The sequence below is a fragment of the Elgaria multicarinata genome, chromosome 1 (genome assembly GCF_023053635.1).
Source record: "Elgaria multicarinata webbii isolate HBS135686 ecotype San Diego chromosome 1, rElgMul1.1.pri, whole genome shotgun sequence".
Lineage (NCBI taxonomy): Eukaryota > Metazoa > Chordata > Lepidosauria > Squamata > Anguidae > Elgaria > Elgaria multicarinata.
The window spans coordinates 19,785,403-19,812,640 of NC_086171.1; the positions used below are offsets into that span (position 1 = coordinate 19,785,403).

A 27,238-nucleotide genomic window follows, 5' to 3' on the forward strand; every position below is an offset into this window, starting at 1 on the left:
CACAATTATTTTTTTCTATAAGTGCAGTACAAATTAAGGCGGATTTAAGGCAGTTAAATATGTGAACTGATGCTTCAGGTGGTATCAGCCATATGAACACCCTGCCTGGCATTTTACCACAATGATTGATTCACAAATGCATACTAGGGCTGTGCACAGCATCTCCAACTTGCCTTTGAGGCCATTTTGGAGCCTTCAAAATGGCTCCACTTTGACTCAGGGTGCTTCAGGGCTGGGCCATCTTGCTTCGGAACCAAATCCAAACCCTGAATCCAGAGCTGCCACCTGCGGGACTTACCTCTGACATCTGTCCTCCTCCACTAGTGCCATAATTTAAAAGTAAGATGGGAGCTCTGTAGTTTTCATAGATCTACAATTGCAAGCTACAGAAATGGCCCTTTATGGCCCCAGAGTTTATGACCATAGATCTATGGAAACCTCAGAGCCCCCATTTTACTTTTAGATCTCAGCTATAATGGATGAATGGCAAAGGAAGTCCTGGGGTGGGTGGGGAGCTCCAGGTTCGGGGGGTGAGCAGGGAGGGAGGAGTGAGTGAGGGGAGTGCCCCCTCCCAAATTGCCACAAGGCTCTTTACCTCAGGCTGACCAGGTACTGCCTTGTATTCAGGCCGAATCATCCCACCTTCACTTGGACTCAAGAGTTCAGCCTGAGGCAACACACAGCCCTAATGCATATCAGTTGATATTGCCAGTATTGAATAAATGAACACACATAAGTGAATGCATCCTCCATCTACTGCTGCCTTCCCCAACCTGTTGCTCACCAGTCATTTTGGACTACAACTCCCAGCATTCCAGACCATTGGACAACTGGCTGGGCCTGTTGAGAGTTAGTATTCTGTTAATATTTCTACCTAAATATAGTTTCCATGTTTGCCATCATCACTGAATGTCACAAGTTATTTAAACAAGTTTTAGAACATGATTGTTTAATCTTTTTACTGCTAAACAAGATACTCACAAAACTATTATTTCTTTCTTAAGTAATAATAAAAACCAGCATTTATTCTTGTAAAGGAGATGAACATGTCTTTTGAAATCAAAACCACAACTTGCTTCAAACTTGAGTTTCCTACAGACTTGCTTGAATATAGTAAAGATAAAGATCATTTCTAGATCAAAACGAAATCGATTTTCTTAGCATTATGGTGTATACAACACTCAATATTTCTGGAAACATTTAGCACACAAAGTCTGTGTGCTATTTTCTCACTGGATTTACATATGTCAACCTCACTACCAAAAGCAGCTTGCTATTTTGCCCAAATAGAAAGACATTATAGATTCACTCCTTCATGCTCTAATGGCATCTAAAGATAGCACTGCATTCAGTATCATTTTAAACTCCTTTTAGTGCTTACTGCATCAACTTTGATTTCAGTAGCATACATATTTTCATCACAAATGCTTAATATTATTCTAATATAGGAAACTCATCGATGCCAACTACCATATATTGCCCAGAGAGAATCCAAAACAAGAATATGCTTTGCAGGGCAGTAATAAAGCATTCGTCCATCTGCAAATTATCCTCAAAAATTTGTAAGAGGAGATTATTATAAATTACATTTATTTATTTGTTTACAATATTTATATACCACTCCCTATCCAAAGATTTCAGAGGGATGAACAAATAGAATAAAAATAGAATAAAAACACCATGAAAAGTTACATTTTTTAAAAGAACAAAAGAACATTTCTATACTGCCCCATAGTTGAAGTTCTCTGAGTGGTTTACAAGGATTAAAAACAGTTAAAACAACATGCAACATCTAAAACATAAAAATGCACAACTGGTAGTAAACACAGGGACAACACACATCTAAAAACAGTTTTGAGCAATCAGCCAAAATGTAAAACAAATCCAGGATTAAAACTCATCATATGCTGCCAAATGCCTTGGAAAAGAGAAAAGTCTTGACCCAGCACAGAAAAGATAGTAATGTTGGTGCCAGAGTAGCCTCGTTGGGGAGAACGTACCATAATTGGGGGACTACCACTGAGAAGGTCCTCTCCCTTGTTGCCATCTTCAGAGCCTCCCTCAGACTAGGGAGGGCAGTCAATGTGAGCAGGCCAGAGACAGTCTCATATGTTCGAACCTTCTGTTCCCCATTATCAATCTAGCTGCCAAATTATGCACAAGCTGCAGCTTCTGAACCATCTTCAAAAGCAGCCTCACATAGAGTGCATTACAGTAATCTCACTTGGAGGTTACCAGAGCAGAGAGAGCTGAAACCAGATTATCCCTGGTTATAGGGCCATATCTTGGCCACCAAAGTTGGTAGAAGGCACTCTGTGCCACTGAGGCCGCCTGAGCCTCAAGTGACAGAGATGGTTCTAAGAGAACTCCCAAGCTATGAACCTGCTCCTTCAGCAGGAGTGCAACCCCATCTAGAACAGGTTGAACACCCTCTATCCAGTCAGAAGAAACACCCAGTAATAGTAACTCAGTCTTATCTGGATTCAGTTATAGTTTGTTAGCTCTTATCCAGTCCATTGTTGCAGCCAAGTACTGATCTAGCACATGCACAGCCTCATCTGATGAAGATGAAAAGGAGTTGAGCTGCGTGTCATCAGCATACTTACAGCAACAAACTCTGGATGACCGCACTCAATGGTTTCATGTAGATATTGAACAGAACGGGGGACAAAATTGACCCCTGCGGAACTCCATATTGGGAAATCCACAGGGCCGAGCAATGTTCCCCAAGCACCACCTTCTGGAGCAGACCCTGCAAGTAGGAGTGGAACCACTGCAGTACCTCCCACTCCCAACTCAGACAATCATCCCAAAAGGATACCATGGTTGACAGTATTGAAAACCAAGAGTTCAAGGCGAATCACAACGTCACACTCCCTCTGTCTTTCTTCCGACAGGTCATCATACAGGACAACTGAGACTGTTTCCTTGCTAAAATCTGGCATGAAGCCCGACTGAAATGGATTCATATAATCGGTCTCATCAAAGAGTGTCTGGAGCTGGCTCACAACCCACTCAAGGACTTTGCCCAGGAATGGAACATTTGGTACTAGCCTATAATTAAGATTTTCTGGAGCCAGGGAGGATTTCTTCAGGATTTCTTTCAGGCAGCCAAGGACCACTCCCTCTTGCAAGAAGGCGTTAATCACTTCACTGGCCCAGCCAGATGTTCCCTCCTTGCTGGATTTTATCAGCTATGAAGGGCAAGGATCCAGTAAAGAAGTAGTTGCACAAACCTGTCCAAATACCTTATCAATGTCCTTGAGCTGTACCAACTGAAACTCATCCAAGAAAACTGGACAGGGCTGTACTCTGGATTCAACTCTAAAAAGCTCCACTAGGCAGCAGCTAGATTATTAAATAATGGTAACAAGATATTGTTCTTTTGCTTGATTGCATCCATTAGGACTTCTTCTCCATGTGCCCTCAAGCCATCTCCTATTTTGTTTCATGCTCTCAGCTCTGAGGTATACTACGGAGCAGTATGAACTCAATTCAAGTGAGGGCACTCAGGAGCAATCCTGTCAACTGCCAAAGTAATTTCTGCATTCCACAGATCAATCAGGGTTTAGAAAGGAGAGCCAGCCCTACCAGAGCCCTTTGGAAGCCATCTGGATCCACTAGCCTCCAGGGGGGAGGGTTGGACCATCTTAATAGATCCCCCTTGCAGAGGGGAAAAGCTGCTGTAAGTCTAAACCACAGCAGGCGATGATCTGACCATGATAAAGGCCTGGTGCAAAGTCCTCCAACTTCAGATCACCATCTCCATGTCCAGTTGAGAAAATCAAGTCTAGAGAATGCCCTGCTACATGCTTTGGGCTGGTAGTATGTTGGGACAATCACAAGGTTGTCACAGAGACATAAAATCTTGAGCTGCCCCAGACAAGGTGCCCTCAGCATAAATGACGACATCCCCCAGAACCAACAATCCGGGGGATCTCAGCAGCACACCCGAGTCCACCTCCATCAGCTCACCTAGGGAGTCTGCTAAGCAGTGGGGTGGACAGTACATCAACAGAACCCCTGATCTATCCTACTAAGCCAACACAAGGTACAAACACTCCAGTCCAGTTACATGGACAGGAAGCCTGCAGAGGGAGATGGAATTCCTGTAGATCACACCAACCCCATTCCCCAGCCCTCAGGTCTACCCTGATGCTGAACCAAGTACCCCAATGGGCATAGCTGGGAGCGACTGACCCCTCCCTGCTCACTTAACAAGGTCTCAGACCAGCCAACTCACCCACTATTAAGTTGTGAATGAGGGAGGTCTCATTTTCAACCAATCTGGCATTTAAGAACAGCATCCGGCAGGCTGATAGGGCAATTACCAAACCTGCAAGTATGGGGAGGGCTGGAACATGGCACAGCCACTGACTTTCTGGGCCATGTTCCCATAACGAGGCTAGCCCTTTTCCCAACACCAAATCTCCCTCTACCCTTCACCATACTAATAGGGGGGCCCTCAGCCACCACCCCCAGCCCCATGTCCTCTCTCCCAGGCACATAATCAAATATTTTAAGGAGGAAAAAACCCAAAACCTCCCTAAGACCACACAAATCAATCAACCTGATGTTAAGGGGATGGCCCTTGCCCTTGCATCCTCCTTGGAGCAGCTCCCCCAAAGGTCTAATGACCTTTGGCGTCATCCCCTCCCCTTCAGTGTCGCTGCTGCCCTGTACTGGCTACTGGTTGATAAGAGCCCTCTCAGGAGAGCACGCACAGATGGTTTCAGTTTGGCAATCATCTTGGGAGTCTTTCTGTTGTTCTGTGACTCTGCTGATAATAATGGCCTCCCTCACAGAGAAAGCAGCAAACAGACAGGCCAAGAAGCAGTGAAAGGTGCTTACCACCTGAAAGGTGGTAAGTTCAGTTACACCTGCCTGAATGATATCCCGGCTAGCTTGCTCTGTTGCTCTTGAGCTAAATAGCCCCGTGCTGGTTCCTGTTTGATAAGAGCCCTCCCAGGAGAGCAGACACAGCTGGTTTCAGTTTGGTTTCAGAGAATGAGGCCAGACTACATTAATATTTACACTGCACTCTGAACACAGACAATTCTATGTGTTCTGTAACATGTAACACTTGAATTCTACGTATGCAGCTGCATTTATCTAGTTACTTAATGCATGAATTTAATACTTTTCAATTGCAAATCGCTCGGAGTATCCATAATATATCTAATCTTTTTTTTAAAAAAGCAAAACAGCAAGAGCTTAGTTTTAATGAGAAAAAAATACAATCCAATATATTCTCATGCTCATTTTCTCTGATTTTATTAGGGTTGAGAGATGCCAATCAAATACACCATGGTTGAAAGAATGCCCTTACATCTGATAGCAAAGGCACAAGTGAGAGATCCGTGTTCTCCAGCCCTGCAGGAGTCTTCCCCATTTAAATTTTGCTTCTACCAGACAGGCCAACAGATTGCAGCAGCAGCAGCAGGACACCCTCAAGTTACATGCAGCCTGCAGGTTGCCCATATGTGCTCTAAAGAGCCAACATGCCAAGTATGCATCTCCCTTTCCTCTCTATATCACAAAGGAGGAGGAAGAGGGAGGCAGCAAGGTACATGAGATGAATTGGGGCCAAGTGGGAGTCAAGACTGGCTTGGGAGTCAAGATGAACTGGGGAGTCAAGATGAACTGGGGACCAAGTGGGAGTCAAGACCATTGGCACTGGGGCCAATGGTCTGAGTCATAAATAAATTGGGGCCGTAAGAACCCAGTTATTGTACAGTGGCCAAATAGAGTTACACTGTACTAGAGCCGTGATTGCAATGGCCTCTTATGAGTTTAGGACTTTGAGGGATTAGATTTGCAAACTGGTACACATAATGAGAAGACAGGACACCCTGGAGAAGATGCTGATGCTAGGGAAAGTGGAAGGCAAAAGGAAGAGGGGCTGACCAAGGGCAAGATGGATGGATGATATTCTGGAGGTGACAGACTTGACCTTGGGGGAGCTAGGGGTGGCAACGGCCGACAGAAAGCTCTGGTGTGGGCTGGTCCATGAAGTCATGAAGAGTTGGAAGCGACTGAACAAATAAACAACAAACACAACATTTAAAAGGCAAGAGACTAGCCAAAGACATAAAGGCCCTGTTCAGAAGGCACCTTAAACCATGGTGATTAAGGCTCTTTTTGTTAACAAAAGGTATCTTCTGAACAGGGCCATAGAAGAGGCTTGATATAATAATAATCTTGGATACTTGTGAATCTCACCAGTGAGGAGTAAAGACACAATAAATGACACAACTCCATGTAAAGCATTTCTATGAATTCTTACATCACTTTATTAATAAAGTGGCATGCAAGATTAAGTTCTACTTTTCATTCCAAGTTTCCCTACTCTCTACAACATTACTTTTAGCAACTATTTGTCGCAGCTTCATAAGCTGTGCCTCCCAAAATGGAAAAGGCTAAAAAGAACAGGAGGATTATCTTTGCGCAGGTAAAAGGCAAGAATCTTCCTCATGATCAAAGAAATTAATTTCTACATAAAACTATGTGCTTTCAAGTATGAGGACTTACTAATGGAGACGAAAATAAATTATCACACAATTGAGTCTTTGGACAAAGGATATTGGTAACTATTAACAAGATAAAACTAAAGAGAAGATGTATGTGTTGGATTGACAACCAGAAACTCCGGTATCATTGCAGCAAAGATTAACATTTTTTTAAAAAAATAATCATGATTGTTTCATACTGCTCTTAGTTGAGGGAGGGGAACACAAGGGGAACCATAAAGCAAGGTGCACACATAACACAGTAAGAAAGTGATAAAGTAAATTTCCATCACTGCCTCTTTCCAAGTCCCGTGGGAGCAAAAAATAAATAAATAGCAAGATCTTTAGCAGGAGAGAGGGACAAGGAAAGAGTAATCACTTTAAATGGATTTCTTCCATTTACCTTGCATAGTTGTAGGTTTGCTAGCAGCACAAGTGGCAAAATGCAAGAAGATGCCATGCTAATGTGAATAATTTACTTCACTGTGCCAAGTCTTAAATATGTTCCTAATCTGAGAAAAAATGGATAGGGAATATACGTATACATATATACTAATTTTAAAGAGGTGGTAACATACAATCATGGCATTTCCTTTTTGAAGAAACAAGGAATGCTGTCTATGCCACAAGAGTGGGCTTATAAAGTGTTCATACAAAGCCACTTTATTAGTTCTGCCTACTTGAAATGGAAGATTTATTTATCCAGAGTTTGCTACTTATATCAATATTGAATCTTTTAATGATAAACCAGAAGTTATTCAAATTCCACCTAAAAATACATACAGTGTATTTCACACATGGCTTCTCCATTTTGGCTTTATTTCTGTTAAATAAATCATGACATGGTGTAATATGTCATGTGTTGTTCATCTGAGGTTGTATTTACCTAATTTTTAGACCTGCTAAGGAACAGAAGATTTTTATTATGTCCTGATATGTAAAATCATACAATTCCAAGAAGGTGTACTTTCTTTTTCACACGAAGTATATTTGTATCATCAAACTGATATGTGCTGGTAAGGATTACATTTTTGCTCACAAAGCATAATTTAAGCATTGTCTTCATTCCAAATGCCAACCTAATACTCACATCATACTACTATAAATGCAAGTCATGACAATAGTATAATTCCCTTTCATACACACTGTATTTGTGCAAGCTCTTCATCACAGAGACACCCATCATCAATGAAATCTACTGCCCAAGAATTTGATTCTATAAACTCATAAAAGTGGATTTGTGGGGACCCTAGCATCAATACTGACACCTCAAACACTACACAGCACCACTCGTCAACAATGTTGCATGACAACTGCATATTATTGTGTGGCACACGTGTGTTGTACTACAGCCTACACTGCTCTAATGGCAAGGCAGGCAAGACTAACAACCACCTTCAACATTCAGCAGCAGTTAGTTTATGGTTTCATTGTATAGAAGCAGCAGCCAGCAATTCCAGCAACCTGGAACATGTCTAGATAGTTATGAAGAAAATACTCCACATTGTATTTTTACTTCTAAATGTATGTTAAGAGAATGCTATTGCATTGAGATAGCATTTCTACTGACCAGTCAAGGTCTCATACACACAAAGCTAACTGCTAGTGAATTAACATGATGACAACAGCTATTTGCATATTATTTACCATAGGATAATTAGCATATATTCCTTTATTTACACTGGATTGATTGATCTAAGTACTTATTAACTTGGAAGGCGGAACATTCCATTCCCACTCCATTCCAAGATTTCACTGTGTCACTTGAACACTGGAAACAGAGTTGTAGAACAAGGAGAGAGTACAGCTAATTCTTAAGGAACACACAGCTGATAATCCGTATTGCAACACTAAAACAACCTTCTATACTTTAATGCTGAAACACTAAAGTCAACTTCTCATGGTTTTACCACAGAGGAAAAGCGGAATAAAAAGCTAATGAACAATTGAATTAAGATATAACTGACTATATGTGAAAAGCTGTTTACATACCTCTTCCCATATGATCAGTTGTTAAAACTTAAAATGTATACCAAGTCACACAATAAGGAAACCCCAGTGGAAAAAAGGTGTCATTTTAAGTAATTAAACTAACATCAGTGGAAATTACATTTCTGCTATCATCTACACAACCTAAGTACTGGAAGCCCTGTTTAAAACACAAATATTATCTTGCTACAGTACAAAGGAAGACAGAGAGCCCAGGAACAAAGATAGAGTTTGATTGATCACCAGACTCATTAGCTCATTCATTATTAAATACACTGACAACTATGTAATAAATAAAAATAGCAGCTTCAGTATAACTGAGAACTTAAACACTAACCTTGCACTTCTAAGTGCTTATTTAGAAACTAGTTTTTTTCCCATGTAGATGTGTTTAAGATCAGGATGCTGGCTGTCTTTCTGAACATTGTCTTCAAAAACCTCTTCTTGAGGTGTCCTGAGTCATTCTTCTAAGAACCATATGTTCCCTCCCCTTGGCATTTCTAACACTGTTGGACTAACCTTCACTTTAGACACCAGTTATGTTGATCCTGCAGGTTATAGTGTTGAACAGAATGCAAACTAGCACCTCCCTCCACTTTAATTCCTTTATAAATAATACAGTTATTAGGAAAGAGACTTGCTGCAGGTTGTTCTACTTGTCAAGAGTTACAGTAAAAGGAAAATCTTATTTGTGAAGGATATAGCACAGAGATGGGGAACCTGTGATGCTTCAGATGTTGTGGGACAAAATCACCCATCACCCTGACTATTGACCATGCTGGCTGGGGCTGATTGGAATTAGAGTTCAACAACAGCAGAAGGCCATAGGTTCCCCACTCCTTATATATCAAAAGGAAAGGTCAACTATGGCAGCAGTGATATAAAGAATGGGCACAAAGCATGGAAATAGATAAGATATAGTCAACTGAGAATGTAAAAATTTACATGAAACTCATGCATTGATAATACTCAGTACACATTAAACAAAGCCACTGGATTTAGGATGAACACAAGTTGTTACAAGTTCTTATATGGAGAGCCTCCACCTTTTTAAAAAAAGTAATATGCAAATCCAAAGGTCTGATAATATAAACTCACCACTTACACAAACTTTCCCCAACCTGGTGCCATTCTGATGCGTTGGACTACAACTCCCAACATCTCTCAGCTATGCTGGCTGCTACTGGGAGTTGTAGTCCAACACGTTTGGATGGCACCAGGTTGATGAAGGCAATTCATTCCAGACTACAACTCATTCCAAAATAAAGTTAGAGTTAGCCACTAAGGTGTTGGAGCCCAGGTGTTACCAAAGTACACACTGTTTGGTGGCAAAAGCCACTGAGTGTAGTGGTGGGGGATGGAAAGAGTAAACAGGAGGCAAATGCTCTTTCCTGTGGGGAGATGAATCAACAAAGGAAAGGAAATGTGGTTTTTAACAGTAAGAAGGGGAAACCAGATCAGGAAAGAGACCTTGTTACAGATGGTGTGGATGGGTGGGTCATGTAGAAGATGGACTCCTCCCAGCAAGGCCAATATATTGGAAAAGAAAGCAAGCCAGGAAATGGGGGTAGCTGTGTGAGAGGCATTCAGTTGGGAAGCAGGGAAGATGGAGTAGTTTTGAGCAAACAGCTGGATTTGGTATTTTAAAAAATGGGGGATCTACCATTGTTCGTTTGTTTCTTCTTCCCAGCAACCCTTAGGAGGGTCCCAGGTGTAAAGTTGAAGACATCTCAGTACCCGGTAGAGTCGAAGTTGAATGCCTGCAGCCTCTTCCCACTTTCCAGCTTAAGACTGTAACCAACTGCAGACTCCTTTCTCCCTCCTCACACACACCCTTTATCTTTGTTTGCCATCCCGCCTGAGGACTAGCCCTGAAGAACTCCAAAGCTTGCAAAGCACGTTGCGACCTTTGAGATAGCCATAATATTACACTAATTTGGATTTTAACGTATTTCTCTCTGGGCAAGGCTACGCGAATGAAGCAGTTTGCCCAGGGCGGCTGTATAACGAAGGGTGGCTGGGTGGGTCAGAAACGGGAGAGAGAGAGAGCCAGTGGACGGTTGGAGGCCAAGAGCGACGAAGGAAATGGTCACGGCGGAGACCGCGAGTTCGCTGTGGGGATGCGGGGGGAGAACCTGCGGGCAGCGGAGGCTGCGCTGTGCGAGGACTTTCCTCTCCCCCTTCCTGAGGGGCAGAGGAGTCGAAGAAGGGCGGGGTTTTCTCCTCCCTCTTGCCGGTTACTCACAGCTTCAGGTTCTCGTAGGCTCCTGCTGCTGCCGCCATGGCCTCCTCCGCCGCCGCCTGCTATTGCTGCTGCTAAGTGCCGCCCGGCTCCGGCTTTGCGTCCAGAACTCTTCCGTCACCTCCTCCACCTCACCTGACGGCCGCGCTCGGGCCCTCAAGACGGAACCCCGCTTGGGACAAACCTAGTCAGAAAGCATTTTGGGCACCGCGACGAACTGAGCAGTGACAAGGGGAGCTGGGATTGGTGGAGCCTCACCACGCCAACCCGTACTCGAATCGAAAGAGGGTGGGGGGGAGGGTGTGAGTGGGCGGGAATCAGGATTGTGACGCTAGGCTCGAGCTCCAGGCAACGCCGAAGAGAAGCTAGCCTGGGATTGGCCGGGAGCCTTATTGTCACTCCGCCTCTTAGAAATAGAATGGCTCTGACTAGTGAGCGGAGTGAAAGAGTTCGAAGTCTTAATTGGTTGGTTTTGTCAAGGACTCCCGCCCATCGCTCCGCCCCATTAGGTTCACAGCCTTTAGAAGGGCAGCAGGCGGAATTTAGAATATAGGGGAAGAAACCATTTTAAGAAGCAGGGCCAGTGGCGCAATGGATAACGCGTCTGACTACGGATCAGAAGATTCTAGGTTCGACTCCTGGCTGGCTCGGCTCTCATTTTTATTTTTTTAAATTAAACCTCTCCTTGATTCATTAAGATTGACTTTCAGTAGTTCTTCGAATTGTGTGGTTGCACTATTCCTATTATTATAGGCAAGGACTTATCTTATTCCACTTACAAGTAGATGAACTTGCCAGGTGCTGTTTCTACATCTTGCATTGCTTCACCAAGAATTCCACTGTCATTGTATATTGTTTTATGTCTGGAAAAAAGCTTGTCTTCTCCCTATTTCTGCTTTTGCTGTTTTATCAATGAAACTTCATCACTGGTATTTATTTATTCATGATGTTTCTATACCGCCCAATAGCCGGAGCTCTCTGGGCAGTTCACAAAAATTAAAAACATTCAAAGTATAAAACAATAGTATAAAACCATAATATAAAATGGTGCTAAAAATGGGATACCAAAACTCTAATCCAACATATAGCTTTTGCCCAATGGTGTAGGGTTTGAAATAGGAATCATTTCATACTGCTTACCCATGTGAATTTATGAGCCTGCTGCAATCCATAAATTACTCAAGACAATGTATTTACTATATTTAGACCAGATTAGTCTGTAGATAGGAATAAAGTACTAATTTGCTGGTTTAACTTGCAAACGTGGGTTGTTTTTCAGAAGCTCATTGTGATTAATTGTGGAACTCCTGATGTATATTCTCTCCAAAAAGATCACAATTTATTGTTAATGACTATGGGGGAGGGCAATGCATTTCTGTTTGATGATTGATGGACTGTCCTTAAAGACCCCTATAAAAAGATTTGGGGCATTTTAAAGGCTGGCACTGACATTTATTGCAGCAGAAGCTTTTGCGGACCACAGTTAATCAGTTAGACAGTTAATCTGTGTCATGTTTAGACAGAAAAAGTCCTACAATAGTGTGGCTGGCTGGGGAATGCTGGGAGTTGTAGGACTTTTTTCTGTCTAAACATGCATAGGGTGGCAGCTTTAGGCTTGAATGTGGTCAAGACTCGGTTGTTTTTGCTGCTACAGACCCATCGTGGCTAAAAGTAAAGGTCAGTGTCTCTAAACAACCACTCAGTTGCTGTGGTGGGAATCAGTAGTGTACCATTAAAATGTTCTTACTTAGAAAGCTGTAGTTCCTAAATATCAGTTTATAATCAACAAATCACCTTTAGATTTCAGAATAATTCTATGTTAGACTTGCTTTGGATCTGACACAAAGGGCATCATTTCTCTGCTGGGGTGCTGGACTGCGTAGGCCCAGGCCTTTCTTTGTGTCAGAATGGGGCACTCCGAGTGTTTGTTGAGGGGTTCCACACTTCATGAGTACTGTTGTTGCTTACTGACTTGGATCCATCACATCTGATTGTGTCAGGCCTATAGAGCCAGATCTACACCAGCCTGTACCATTAAAGTGCTTATGAAATGTTGCTGAAAGACAAGAGGGCAGCATTCTGTATGAGATAACAACTTTCCTGGTCAGTGTAATTCTAAAATGAGAGAAATGGGACAATCAATATTCAGGTATGAGCAATGAACAGAAACTCAATTTTTGCTGGTTGTTGCCCATCATTGCTTTCCCAATGTAGAAGTCTTGGCACTGCAGCCATTATGGCCAGCTTTGCAGTGATTTGCACCTATAGTGTGTCAGGGTTTCACAAATACATTGAGATAGTTCTTACATTCCACTCTGTTCACCTGGGACCGTAGCTAGACCTAAGGTTTATCCCAGGATCATCCCAGGTTCATCCCTGCCTGAGTGCTGGATGCCCTGTGATGCAGTTAAATGAACGGGGGTTTCTACACTACTGCTTTAAAGCGCTTTATAACAGTTTTGACAACTGTTGGGGCCCAGGACACACTGCATATACAGGTTTCAAAACGTTTTCAAAGCGCTTCAAAGCACTTTAAAAGCAGTAGTGTAGATCCCCCCAAATTTGACCCCAGAACAATCCTGGAATAAACCTTAGGTCTAGCTACGGCCTTAGTTTTAACTCAACATGAGGCCTGATTTATTGCAAATCTGGTGTCATTGATAAAATATCTATCAGCACTTCTCCATTTACCCCTGTAACATATAACTTTAAACATAGAATTATAGAGTTGGACAGGACCTCAAAATTCATCCAGTCCAACCCCTGCTCAACGTGGGCTCTGCACTGCAAGATGCAGCTATAGCATCCCTGACAATTCCCAAACAGCCTCTGCTTAAATACCTTCAGTGAAGGAGAACCTACCACCTTCCGAGGCAATCTATTCCACTGATGAATAGCCCACGGTTAGGACGTTTCTCCTAATATTTACATGAAATCTGCTTCCCTGCATTTTCCACTCATTGGCTCTAGTCCTGCCTGCTGGAGCCACAGAGAGCAGGTCTTCTCCATCTTCTGTATGATAGCCTTTCAGATATTTGAAGACTACTATCATATCTAAGCCTTACTCTTCTCAAGGTTAAGCATACTCAGCTCTTTCAAGTGTTCCACATAAGATCTGGTTTCCTGCCCTCTCACCATCCTGGTTGCTCCTCTCTGGAAATGCTCTAACTTGTCAGTCTGCTTCTTGAATGGGGTGCCCAGAACTAGACACAGCAATCCAAATGCAACCTGACTAATGCAGAATAGAGCAGAGCGATTAGTTCCATTGATTAGGACACTATGCTTCTGTTAATGCAACCCAAGATTGCATTAGCTTTCTTAGCTGTGGAATTGTATTGCTGGCTCATATTCAGCTTGTGATCCACTGAGATACCCACATCTGTTTTACATGTATTGCTGCCAATTCTGGTCCCCAATATTCTATACTTCTGTCTTTGATTATTTTTAATTTCTGTAGGTAGATGCAAGATATTACCTTTATCTCTGTTGAATCTCCTGTTAGAAAGAAAACAGTCTGATGACAGATGCTGTGACTAGGAAAGGCATGATCATCATTTGGATATCCCCAGAATGGATTGTCCTGTTTTGTGTGTGTGTGTGTGTGTGTGTGTGTGTGTGTGTGTTGGTATATGGTATGGCAGCCATATTCTTTGTTGTTATCAGTTTGTTAGATTTATGTCCATTTTTCGATTCAATACAAACAATAAACACTTCCCCATTTCTGCCTCCTCCTTCTCCATTCCCTTTTCAGGTTTCCTCCTCCCTTCTTCATATTCAGCAGTTTCTGCAGCTGAAACTCTCCCCATGGCCTGAGTTCGATCCCAGCGGAAGCTGGTTTCAGGCAGCTGGCTCCGGTTGACTCAGCCTTCCATCCTCCCGAGGTCAGTAAAATGAGTACCCAGCTAGCTGGGGGAAAGGGAATAACGGCCGGGAAGGCAACAGCAAACCACCCCGCTATAAGGCCTGCCAAGAAAACGTCAGCGAAAGCTGGCGTCCCTCCAAGAGTCAGTAATGACTCAGTGCTTGCACTAGAGGTTCCTTTCCTTTCCTTAAAGCCTAAAGGTTTTTAATAAAATCATTAAACAAAAGATAAATAGTGAGTGACATAGGTGCGCAGCCAAATTCTAGAGCTCTCTTCCCCTGTTCTAGTTATGGGAGACTTTTGAAATGTCTGTCTAGAAATCCTGCCCAAAATGTCCGCAATCTCCCCCAAATCACCCGAGGCAACTGGACTGGAATAGGGACTTCCCAAACGAAGAGCGAGAGAAGAGAAGCTGGTGATGGGTGGCAGATCATCACCTTCTCTTCCCATGAGAGACACCCAGTCTATTTTCCCGTGGGAGTACCTTAGCCCAGCCTTCCCCAACCCGGTGCCCTTCGGATGCCATGCTGGCTGGGGATAATGGGACTTCCACTCCCAACTTAGCTGGAGGGAACCAGGTTGAGGAAGGAGCCGCTTGGCCCCTCTCTCCCTTTCCCATTTGCGCAGAGTCTTCCTCTCCTGCGGGAGGCGCTCACTTTCAATCGCCGTCTCTTTTTACTCTTCACTTCCGGAACGAAAGAGCAAGAGGGGGCGGTGCTTCCGGTCATTCATCGCGCGCACCTTCAGAAGCGCTAGTTGCTTCTCTTAGCGAGTAACGGAAGCGGCCTGGTCTTTGGCTGCTGCACCACGCTCAATTTTTGTTCTCCCTTCTTCGCCGTTGGCGGTCTCAGTTTCAGCCCATTAGAGCCGTGCCTGCCGCTTTGTCGCCATGAAGCTCGTGAGGTAAGCCGTGAGCGTGCCATGGAGGGCGCAAGCGAAAACACGCGGATCCGAAAACACGCGGGCTCGGCCGGGGCTCCTGGCTCGCGGGCTCCTCCCTCGCTCGGCCTTGCGCTCCTCCCATGTCAGCGCGTGCGGCGCTCTTGAAGGCGTTACTTCCACCCCCACCCCGGCCTCTCGGCCGCCCGACCGTTGGCCCGGCCTGGGTCTCGAGGCTGGCAAAGAGCTTCCTTCCGAGCCCGCCGCCCTGGGTCGCCCCTCCTCAAAACGAGCCCATCAGCCCTTTTCCCGCCTCTGGGCCTGTTCGTTAGAGATGAGGAGATTCGAGGAAGTGGGGCCTCGAAGGGGAAAGTTAGCTTGGTGACTTACTTCAGAGCCAGGACCCACGTTTAATCTGAGCTGTAAAGCGGGTGCTAAAAACCCACCTTTCGTTACGTGCATCTGTTCGTTTCTTTAGGGTGAGCATAGGCAAAGGAAGGTTGCAGATGTAAGTGGTCATGCAGAGACAGGAAAGCTTCCCCCCGCGTCCCAAATGCTACCTTCTACGTAAATAATAAGATAAAAGCACCTGGCTTTTTTTTGCATCTGGTCCCTTTCCTTTCCTTTCTTCCACTTAAATTCTTCTTAGAAAGAGCTCACAAATCTACAAAATAATGGTGGTGGCCCACCTTGGGACAGAGCATGACACTCTTCTAGATTCTGACCCCTTTGTTGAAGACAAAGCTCCAGTGTAGGGGTAGGCAATAGGTGTCCCCAGATGTTTTGGACCACAATTCCCATAATCCTTGGCTATTGGCTTTGATGAACTGGAATTTATGGGAAATGTAGTCCAGAATATCTGGAGAACATCAGGGTGCTTGACCCCACTCTAGTGGAAAGTCTGTTTCTATTAATACTAGCATTGCTCATGTTTGCCAGTGCTAATTCATGTACATGTATACACCTCTTAGAGATGTAAAGACCCAGAAAAAAACATTTTTTGTAGGAAATGGGGGTTCTTTCCCCCCTGCAGGTTTAGGGGGTGGGTGGGAGGACTGGGTATGCTTCTGATTTTTTTCTGGGATTTCCCTATTTCTTTCCCCAAGCCTTGTCATCTCTTAAGCTTACTATGAACATGGGTATTAAAGCAGGGCCTCTGAGGACCTGATATATCCCGTTGAGAAGAGGACACTCTCTCTCATGGTTGAGTGATAAACATTGCCTAGTGCCCTGTTTTCCACATCCAAGCTGCTCTAGCCACTGCATTCATTCTAATTCCAGCACTCTCATTTGTTATGAACAACCCATTGGAGAGGACTGGACTAATATGACTATTCAAAGCAAGTGTTTTGTTTTGCTTTTTTCAAATAATACTTTTAACAAATGAGGTTCTGGACAGTGCTGCTCATTCAGTGTTGCTCATTCAAATCATTTGAATTTTGTGTGTAGAAGTTCTGTGAGCAATCGTTCCATGAGGGTTTTCCCAGCCTGAAAACCTTCACATGCTGATTTCCACCTGTTATGAGAAGCAATAACCTTAATTTTGCCAGAAGTGGAAGACGTTTTAAAGAATCCAGTCACTTGCCAAGGAGGTTTTGAGATTAGGCATCCCACTTATTCCAATTTAAATATATGCCTGTGTCTTTTTTCATTTCCCCACAAATTCTTGTTCCAGGAGTCTAGATTTTGCAGCTCTCCTAATAATGAGCACCCAGATAAGTGAACTAACGAGATGTTTCTTCAGGAATAAATATAGGTGCTGTGTCCTCATGGACTTCCACCATCCAGTGTCTTCCTTTTTTCAACACAGGACTCCTTTCTATTTAGAATTCAGTGGATTGGAGAATCATTAATCACCATAGAAAGTTCCTGCTGGTAATAAGAAGAGTTGCTTGCCTACAGTTAAATGGTACATTAGTGTCATGGGTCCCCTTCCCTCCCACATTCACACTTGCTGCCAAACTGACATGGGACACCCAATCAGTGACACTTCTTTTATTCGAGGAAATCCCAAGATAACATGCAGTTAAAATACTACTCACTACAATAACAACATCTCAAAGGTTTCAAAAAGCAGTTCCAAACCCGACCAAGGGAGGGGAGAGATTCCTGATCTGATCCTTCAGGCAATCACAATGGGGAATTCTTGAAAGGCTGAGCCAACCACGCCTATGGAGCTAGTCCAAATGTGGATCATTCGTTAGTAACTCAGGGAACATGGCCACAGCCTAAACAAGATCACAGGGGAGGTAAAAATCTCAGGCACAAGAAATCCCGTGTGTCTGCTTTAGCAGAGGGAACTCCCCACCACCTGAGTCTGCAGAGAAAAAGTCCAACAATAAAGATCAACTCCATTCTGCCCTTACACTGAGTGGTTGATGAACAAACACACATAGTCCACAACAAACAAGAGTTGAAGTCTATGAAAAGCTTCACAGCGCTTTTCATGGCACAGTCCTTAGTAATCCAAAGTCCAAATAGAAGAGAGTCCATGTGCAGAGTGCTTTTAAAGTCAGTGATGGATCCAAACAGGTAGAGATTTCAGGCCATGAGTCGAAAGATTATTCTTGCAAAGGCTCCTTGCCTTTGCTCCAGCTTATAAAGGGAGATGTGGGCCTGTTCAAAAACACTTGACAGACTGAGGCTTTGGCACATAAGACATGCCCCTGTTCAAACAGGGCATCACTGCTCAGCCCACCAAGATGACGCTCCAATCTTAGTGACTCCTTCAATAAGCCCCCTCCCTACCTTTCTAAGCACTCTACCGGTTTCCTACAGAAGTCTTACAGCCCCAAAGCCAAGGGAGGAGGACAACAAAACTACTCCCTTCTCTACTTCCCCTGAGGACCCTGACATAGATAAGCCCACTCAGGTTCTGACATTCCAAACTAGTTCTAATTAAATCTACCTGCAAGTCCTCCTGGCCTTGCAGCACCCCTATACCTGACATCAAGCCAGTAGGATGGTGTAGATATAAACTGTTCTTTACCATTTTGGTTCATGGAGATCTTTGCTTGTTACAATAATCTCAGCCCCTATTAGTACCAGTATGGTGAAATATTGTATTCTGTTTCAATTATAAACTGCAGGTTTCTTATGAAACTTAGTCATGAAACTGTGACCATTGAACTGAAGAATGGGACCCAAGTTCATGGAACCATCACAGGTATGATATTCAAGATATCTAAAATGTTTTTAACTATATTTTAGGCAGCCACTCTGTCTTGATATAAATGTTAGTTTTGTAATTTGTTAAAACTGGACATTTGGTAAAATATTCGTTACATGAAAAGAGAAATTATTATTAGCCTTGTATATTCCCACCTTTCACACAAAAATATCAGGTGCATACATGTGGCTGTTCAGTTTTATTTCCACAGTGAAATAAAACTGTAATAGGTTGCTGTGAGAAAGCTTATCTAAGGCCACCTTACTGAGCTTCATAGCACAGGAGGGATATGAATCTGGGTTTTTCTTAATGTAACCCAGTGCTCTAATCAGTATATCACACTGGTTCTCAGAATATCCACTTTCTCTGCCTTAGCACTTGCTCAGTTAACATTTAATAGAACTAAGTTCTAGATTAATTTTTCACAAAATCTTTCATTGTTGGGGTAAGAAAAAGGCAGTCAGTTGTGGCTTATGTAAACCATCATACATTTAATGCAGCTTATCTATGTTTCTGTCTGGATTTGTGTACTTCTTTATACCTATGCTTCTCCAGCCAGAATAAGGTTGTGGTAGAAATGCTTTGAATTTTGAGAGCATAGGATGTATATCTAGGTGACGGAGGAGGGGAGACTGCTGTACTGTGTGCACAGGACATGTGATTGAGATCATGGGGAGGCTGCATTCTGTCCTCGGACCCAAGGGTCTGAGCTCCCACACCTTCACAGCTGGTGCGGAGAGTACCGTGCTGGCTGCCCCTCTGAACTCACAACAGCAACCTTGGAGAGAGGGAAAGGGGGCATGCTGGTGGGTGGGACAGTGTACAGCATATCACCAGGCCTCCCCAGGCCCCTTCCCAACACCTCAGCTAGATGGGCAAAAATACAGAGCAGGAGGAGTATGGAAGTGAAGATGGCCTCCACCGCACCTCCCTCTGTGCTTTGGATGGCTGTAACACTCCGTTTTTGGAGGCTTGCAGCCCATCCACATAGGACTGCGCCATAAAGGAACTTGGTGGTAGTGGTGCTTAAGCAATTTAAAGAAAAGTCTAAAGAAACTTAACTTGTATGTATTTGTCCTGCTTTTGGGTAGCAGCACTTCTTTGTGGTAGTATATAAACTATGATTGAACATGTATGAATCCCATCTTTTCCTTCTTGCAGTAAGGAGTTTCAGCTCTCCTAGATGGTATAGGAAATGTAGTTATGTAGTATTATGACGCTCAGTTTGGAAGTGATATGTAAATGGTAATTCCAGCCTCAACAGCCCATATGTATAGATCAAAACAGAGAGACAGGTAAGAAATAAATTTATTATTATTCTTCTTTATTTTCCAGGAGTTGATGTCAGTATGAATACACATCTTAAAGCTGTAAAGATGACTCTGAAGAACAGAGAACCTGTCCAGTTGGAGACTTTGAGTATTCGAGGGAATAATATTAGGTATTTCATTCTACCAGACAGCTTGCCCCTGGATACTCTACTGGTGGACGTTGAACCAAAAGTCAAATCCAAGAAAAGGGAGGCAGGTTAGTGTCTTGAATTTGTCCCCTATGATCATGCTTATTAGCAGTATAAATTCTTAGGCTTCTAGCAGCTTATGTTTTTTATTGTTTGTTTGCTGTTAACAAAAGGGTTTCCCCCGCTTTGTTTTCACTTTGAAGAAAGTAATGTTTAGAGTGCTGTCTGTTCACTATTTTTCTCAGTTGGACATTTTATGTGATTTTTCTCAGTTTCTGTATGTGATCCCTTACAAAATCATTTCCCCCTGCTGCTTGTTTCTTTAAAGCTGAAGCCTTTTTTTTTTTTTTTTTTTTTTAGAAAATAACTTTTGTAGTTCTTTTGTTAGCAGATTAGCCATCAGGCCAGCACTGAATATAAGAGCTACAAGTCATTTATCCTTTCATTTCCAAAGCAGGTCTCCATTTCTTGCTGTCTAATGTCATTTTCTTCAATTCTGAAAACAGTGCTATAATACCCGAATAGTTTAGTGTTTCTCACAGCAGATAAGTGACTTTTAATGCTTTTCATTTGTAGAACCACTTAAATTCTCCACTGCTCTTCACATGCCACTGCCTTCTCAAACTTCTTAACACTTAAATTTTTATCATGTTTTCAAAATATCGAACAAGTATTTTGTAGTTAAGATGCCATAAGAACAGTCTTGTTTAGTTAATACCCCAAATGAACAGACTTACAATTTTTGTGGCATACAAAAACTGAATATGTGCAAAGAACTAGTAGTTTTCTTTCATGTCAATTTTTTCTAGTGGCTGTATGGGGAGGGATTGCAAGTAAGGAATGAGAGAATACTCATGTTAAACTGTATGGTTGTCAATATCAATATCTTTCACATTACCTTATGTGAACCGCCCAGAGAGCTTCGGCTATGGAGCAGTATACAAATGCAAATAATAATAATAATAATATGATGATGATGATGATGATGATGATGATGATGATGATACATTTCTGGGAATCTGCTAGCTCTTTTTTTTAATCCATTACTGCCATTTCACAGAATCTGAAATGTCTGTTGTTAGATCAACGGTTGGTTTAATGTGTTTGCAACAGTGCAGCTCTGATTATTATTTTTCTCCTCAGTTAAGCTTTTAGGGAAGGAGTGTAATTTCTCAGTTGTAGACAAGATTCTTAAAAGATCAGTGTGTCCTTGTTTTGCTTTTTAAGGAACTTCTTAATTAAACAATGGGACCTGTTGGAAATTAAGCTGTTGTGGAATCTGTCATTCTACCCAACAGGAGATTTGGAATTTTCAGTCTTTATATCTACTTAGCATTTTTTTTAGCTTTGACATGCACAGCCTCCAGCAGTAATAACTTGTTTACTTGTGTGATGAAGCTCACAGCACTAATATTTCCCCCCAGTTCTTTAATATAGGGTTTTTATCCAAAGCAGGGAATAGAACAGTGGACATAAACCATTTAGCAATCAATTTAATGTAGAAAACTTCCTTTGCTAAAATGTTTTCGTGGTGCTGTCTGTAGTGTAAATGTAGTTTAAAAGTGAAGATAAAACATATAAATGAAGTTTTAGTTTGAAAATACTGGATGTAGAATTTGGTAGAACCCTCACATTTCACTCTCTGTTTTTATGAAAAGGAAGTTTTCTCTTTTTGTGTTCAGTTGCAGGAAGAGGACGCGGCAGAGGACGTGGCAGAGGAAGAGGACGCGGCAGAGGAAGAGGAGGTCCAAGGCGATAATTTCTTTATAGCTGCTAAAAAAATGCAAGGAAATGCGAGCTATTTTTTGTACAGGTTTTCTTTAGTGACAATTTTTAATAAACAAGTACGGAAAATGCCTTGTCAATTAAGTTCAAGTTACGTACTTGCACATGCATCTCATGGAAACTCTTTGATTAAACGTGGGTTTGTTGCCTTTAGTAGTAACCAGCCAAAACTTGGAATTTCTTAAGTCAGAATTCCCCAGTATTGTGGAGTTTGCTTCTTCTTGTGTTGTTTCTCTTCTGTCATATCTTCTATTGTAACTTAAAGGACTTCACATTGCTTCCTTTGTGTGTGTGCATTAATACATATTGGACCAGTTTGGACATCACAGTAAGCTGGAATTTTTACCTAAAGAATTCTGGCTGCTGCACAATTGCTCCCACTCAGCTCCTCCTCTCAGCAGGAGTGGCTAAACATCTAGGGAAACACTGCTAGCGATTTGTCTAGTGTTAGGTCCGAAGTGGGATCTCTGGTTTGTTGCTCTCCCAAAAATGGGCAAGTGTGCTTGTGCATGTTGCTTGATTGCTCTTGCTTGGAGCGACTAAATAGACCAAGGAAACTCCATCCATGATTTGGTTAGCATTATATCGGAGCTGGGCTCTCCAGCGTGTTGCTCTCCTAATAAGCCAGAATCATAAGCCTGGGTTTGTTCTTGACTTATGATTCTAAGTCAAGAACAACCCCTAGCTTATGATTCTGGCTTCTTAGGAGAGCACCAAACTGGAGAGTCCAGCTCAGATATAATGCTAACCGTTCCTTGGTTTGTTTAGGCACTCCAAGCAAGAGCAATCAAGCAACATGCACACAAGCACACTTGCCCATTCACAGTAAGAATTCTGGATTACTGTGATATGTTAACTAGGCCGTTCAGTTTCAGTTAATATCAGAAGTACCTTTCTATGAAGTCTTGCATGGAAAATGAGTGCAGGATATACAGCTGCCTTGAAACATTCTAAAACTAAAACCAGCATTTTCATCCTTTAGTGTGAATTTCATTGGAAAGAGTTTGTTGTGGAAGCCTTATTAAATAGGTGGGATCATTGAAACGTGATACTAGAACCTTCTTGAATTTGAAATATTTTTACAGCTTCACTGATAAGATATGGTTAAGCAGTTGTAGCCCATTGTACTATTGCATCACCTGACAGCATTAGAAATCTAAGAGAATATCTGTTATTTAATTTTTTAAAAAAGCTTTTACTGTTTCAGAGATTAAAAAATTGGCAACACATAAAAAGAAGCCTACAAATGTTAGTATTTCCACATACAGGATTTTATGACTCAGATTTACGCTATTTGGAGGTAATGTTAAGAATATTGTACAGTAAGTCCAACATTTGCTAATGAGAACATTTATATGCATTATCTTGATACAACTAAAATCTTTACCTCCCTGGCTCATGACAGTTCCAGTGCATAACAATTGCCCAGACCCAGTCCCCTTTAAAGTATGTGAAGTACCTATAGAAAAAGGGGGGATATATGGAATCTGCTGTTTACTTCTGTTGGTAACTCAAAAATTGACAATGCTTTACTCAAGTTATCAAGGTTTATATGTAATGAGCTAATAGCTCCTAAAGAATTTCCTGGCATTTTCTAAAAGGTACATTCCATGTTCAGTGAAAATAACTTCCTTAGTCAAACTATGTATTATATATAGAAAAAAATATTTGCACACATTGCAACTTTCCTGAAGTGCAAGGCTTTCTTCCTGTACTTCAGATACAAAAGGAACACACTTCCGCTTAGGTGAAGATGGTTTAAAGCAGGCAGATGGAATTGAGCAATACGTATTTGTGTTTTTGTAAGCTCCCATTCTGTGTTCATATCTCTCAAAAGTGATCACACCATCTGCCACAGAACAGCTTTCTTGACTATGAGAATGGCCAAGAGAATATTTTTGTTTGATGGTAGCGAAGTTCTGCATGTCTTGTTAATTCTTGCAGGTTACTGTTGCTTTAGTCTTCAAAGTAGTATGTGGAAGTTGCAGCTATTGGTGAAGTTCAGAGTCCAGTTACTAATGTTTTGTTTTCTTTATTATAAAAGTTACTAGTGCACCTAGTGGTATACACATAGTGGATGCTGCTACGAGCAGCCCAATAACTGCTAGGGCACCACTAGGATAGTCCTTTGTAACCAGCTGCCCCTGCAAGAGAGAATATGAGAACGTAAAACAGCAAGCCTGTTAATGCAAATGAATCATGTCTTGTTTATTTGAAGGGGGGAGTTGAATGTTAGGCTTTGTGATAAAATACACTTATTGTAAAAGATCGTATTTACCCCCCTCAAAACCCCTTTTGTTTCTTTCATAGTGAGCATATGGAGGTATGAATTTTGAAATCTCTAAACCCAAATAGATAGCGTATGCTAGCCTTCCCCAACTGGGTTCCCTCCAGAGGTTTTGGACTTTATCTACCATCAGCTTCAGCTAGCATTTTGGAGGTCCTTTGTGCCAAACTGCTGTTTTTTTTTTATTTGGCCAGTTCTTTAAAGTGGCAGTGGTGCAAGTTGTTTCACATGCCTGAGCCTGGTTATCTTTCTACGTTGTAATAATAAAAGATGGAAACTGCTACAGTATGTATTTAAGGAGCTGAATAGTGTTGACTCTGGAAGAGTATGCATACACTTGGCTCACCTTCTAGCATCCAGAAACAGCTGTTATATTGTGTGTATAATTTCATACTTAGAGGATCTAATAGTTATTGAAAGTTAACAGGACTAAAACATGTTTCGACCTATTCTATTATAAAGGCTAGTTTTCTAATCTTGTTAATAATATCAAAAAGTATTTGAAAATTCTGAATGTCTAAAGATACACCTGCTGTTACCTGTTCTCCCACTCTTTTAAAATGCATAGTCTCACCTAATAGGACTAAAGGCAGCAATTGGGTTTTGTAATTATTATGAGCTGCAATTACCTACCCAGCTACCAATGGTTAAGTAAGCTATTTGCAATGAGTAAAATACCTCTGTTGCATCCCAGGCTTGGTATTGCAGTGTCCCTGTTCTGATGTAGTCCGTGAGGTAAAATATAAATAGGCTTACAATTAGCACAGGACTAGCGAAAGCCCACATAATTTTCCAATACCAACTTGGCTCATGCCCAATCATCACACCAAGGTCTTTCTGAAATCTGTCAAGGAAAGAAAATTCTTATTTTCTTATAAAGGTACAGATGGTATGGAAAGCAAGATGCTAGAATGTTGTCAAAGAAATGTAGAAATAACACTAAGGATTTCTAAAATCCTGGATTCTGAGATGCAGAAACAAGATACGAGATAGTGGATCAAAATAGTCATTATGACAATGTCATATGATAGAAAGGATGATCTTAAGTTCTTACCTTTTTAGCCCATACACATAACAAACCGCGATTGCTTCCACCAGTACAATAAGCAGCAGAGAGAGGGTAGCTGCATAGTCATTGAAGATATCAAACCAGTAGTTGCCAGCCTCCATGGTAAATACCAGGCCAATGATACAGTTGATAACACATACACCACCTACAAGAATAAAACAAGTTATTTCAGTCTGAGGTGAAAATAAGGCAGGGTTCAAAACATTTTATGTTGGCTTTACTTCAGTAGGATGTACTGCCAAAGTGAATGATCAACAGCCATGCTGACTTGAGGTGAGACTAGTATCTTGCACATACCAAAAAAGAGATCATACTAGCACTGAAACACATGTCAGTGTTAAGGAATGTGGCAATGCCTCATTTGGGACACTACAGATCCAGAGCAGCTGATGGGGGAAGGGCTGCCTGTCATGCAGCTATGTAATTTTAGACCCTGGTATTATGGGGGTCCCTGTGGTGCTGTTGTGAAGCACACATTTCTCTTCACTGCCCACCCCCACAACTGCTTCCCAACTGGAACCTCAAGCCCATGATAATATATTCTCATATACACATTATTTAAGCAAACTAGTTCAGCTAGGTAAATTTTAGACCCTGGACTTCGAGATCTTGGGTGGGTGGGGTTTAGATGGCCATATTGTGAAACACAATGTTTCTCTTACTTTCCATAACTGCCATCCCATGCTCTATAGCTGCTTCCACATTTCTGATATGCAGAGTATTTGTCAATCCTAATTTAAAACAACACACAGTGTACTGTTTTCCATTTTAAGCTCACTTAAATCATAGCGCCGTTGTTTACTTATGCTGCCTTCATAGTCTGCTACTCTGGGTGGTCATTTGGGGCTGAGGTCCCTGGGCTTTGGCCCCAAGGTTTAGCCCGAGTTGTATCACTGAGGACTGCATGTACACCCCCCGCCCCTACATACACACAGAGAGAGAGGAGTTCTGCATACACCACAGTGGGCATGTTGTTTAGTGCTGCGCTTCTGGATTGTGTCCAGAACTGCGTGTAAGTGGAGCAACTATGAATGGGACATTCTTCTCCCCTAGTATTGTCAATCTGCCTGTGGGCACTTCATTGCCCTTGCAGTGCACTGGGTGTATTGAGGAAATAATCAGATTCACCTGAGATAATCTCTCTGGGCACATGGGAGGAAAGGAACTTGCTGTCAGTCAAAGGCGTAAGGATAGCTGCAGTGTTCCCCAGCATGCTGCCTATTCCCAGCATCAGCAGCATAATAAAATACAGCACTGAGTATAGCTGTGAGACCTCCATGTTCTTAATTGCTTCAGAATACACAATGAATGCCAATCCAGTCCCTTGAACAGCCTGTCCACAAGGAAGAAAGGAAATACCAGAATTGTGGATAATTCACATTCTTGCACAAAAGAATAAGGGTTGAGGGGAGGGGGGATTATTTTCACAGACTAGCCAGTGCTTTTATAGTTGCAAACTGTATTTGAAGTAGAAGTATTAAGTAGTAGTTTAGTCTTGTATACTATCAGTATGACCACATCTTAACAAATCTTGATTTAGGCTGCACTTACAGTTCACGAGCCAGTGACAGCCCTATATAGCAGGGAGTTCCAGGCGTAGCTCTCATTGATTTCAAATGAACATCAGCCTGCTCTTATATGTGCCTAAACCTTGGGGTAACAGGACACATGTGGGTGAAAAGTAGTGGCAACTCCAGTCCATGGAATTCAGTTGTAATTAGGTATGTAACTATGCACTTCGTTACCACTGATTTCTATGGAACTCATGTTGCCACTAGTTTTTGCTGGATTATATCCAATATTGTTACAGGTGCCTCCAGATATGGGACTCGCAGGTGTCATGATCCTGTGGACATTGTGACATGTAAATTAACTTGAACTGCACAACCACTGATAAATGGCTGCTACAGCAGCCTATAGTTGTGGTAGCTCTAAGTACTTTCTCAAACTAGCCCCGGGTTGCCCTCAGGGCATAAAGCTTCAGTAAG

At 42.2% G+C, this 27,238-nt stretch overlaps 3 protein-coding genes and 1 non-coding gene across 7 annotated transcripts in view; 2 read left to right on the top strand and 2 right to left on the bottom strand.

Moving 5' to 3' along the window:
- SACM1L (SAC1 like phosphatidylinositide phosphatase) overlaps positions 1-10,908 on the bottom strand; it is a 44,911-nt gene extending 34,003 nt beyond the window's left edge. Inside the window, exon 1 of the mRNA XM_063124190.1 lies at positions 10,744-10,908. Coding sequence (XP_062980260.1) covers positions 10,744-10,781 — 38 coding nt within the window. The 5' untranslated portion in view covers positions 10,782-10,908. The remainder of the gene's footprint in view (positions 1-10,743) is intronic.
- A 409-nt stretch (positions 10,909-11,317) lies between these two features.
- On the top strand, positions 11,318-11,390 carry TRNAR-ACG (transfer RNA arginine (anticodon ACG)). The gene has a single exon. It is a non-coding gene; the product is annotated as a tRNA-Arg (tRNA).
- Positions 11,391-15,342: 3,952 nt separating this feature from the next.
- On the top strand, positions 15,343-21,974 carry SNRPD1 (small nuclear ribonucleoprotein D1 polypeptide). Its single transcript, XM_063124281.1, has 4 exons — positions 15,343-15,505; positions 18,571-18,647; positions 19,986-20,177; positions 21,792-21,974. Exons 1-4 carry the CDS (start codon positions 15,492-15,494, stop codon positions 21,866-21,868), a joined length of 360 nt encoding a protein of 119 aa, XP_062980351.1. The 5' UTR covers positions 15,343-15,491; the 3' UTR covers positions 21,869-21,974.
- A 1,910-nt stretch (positions 21,975-23,884) lies between these two features.
- Positions 23,885-27,238, bottom strand: part of SLC6A20 (solute carrier family 6 member 20) — a 30,218-nt gene continuing 26,864 nt past the window's right edge. For all 4 annotated transcript variants that reach the window (XM_063124230.1, XM_063124221.1, XM_063124212.1 and 1 more), the window contains 4 exons: positions 26,379-26,583; positions 25,236-25,395; positions 24,860-25,025; positions 23,885-24,038 (listed from right to left, as the gene is read on the bottom strand). In XM_063124230.1, coding sequence (XP_062980300.1) covers positions 23,910-24,038; positions 24,860-25,025; positions 25,236-25,395; positions 26,379-26,583 — 660 coding nt within the window. In that variant the 3' untranslated portion in view covers positions 23,885-23,909. The remainder of the gene's footprint in view (positions 24,039-24,859; positions 25,026-25,235; positions 25,396-26,378; positions 26,584-27,238) is intronic.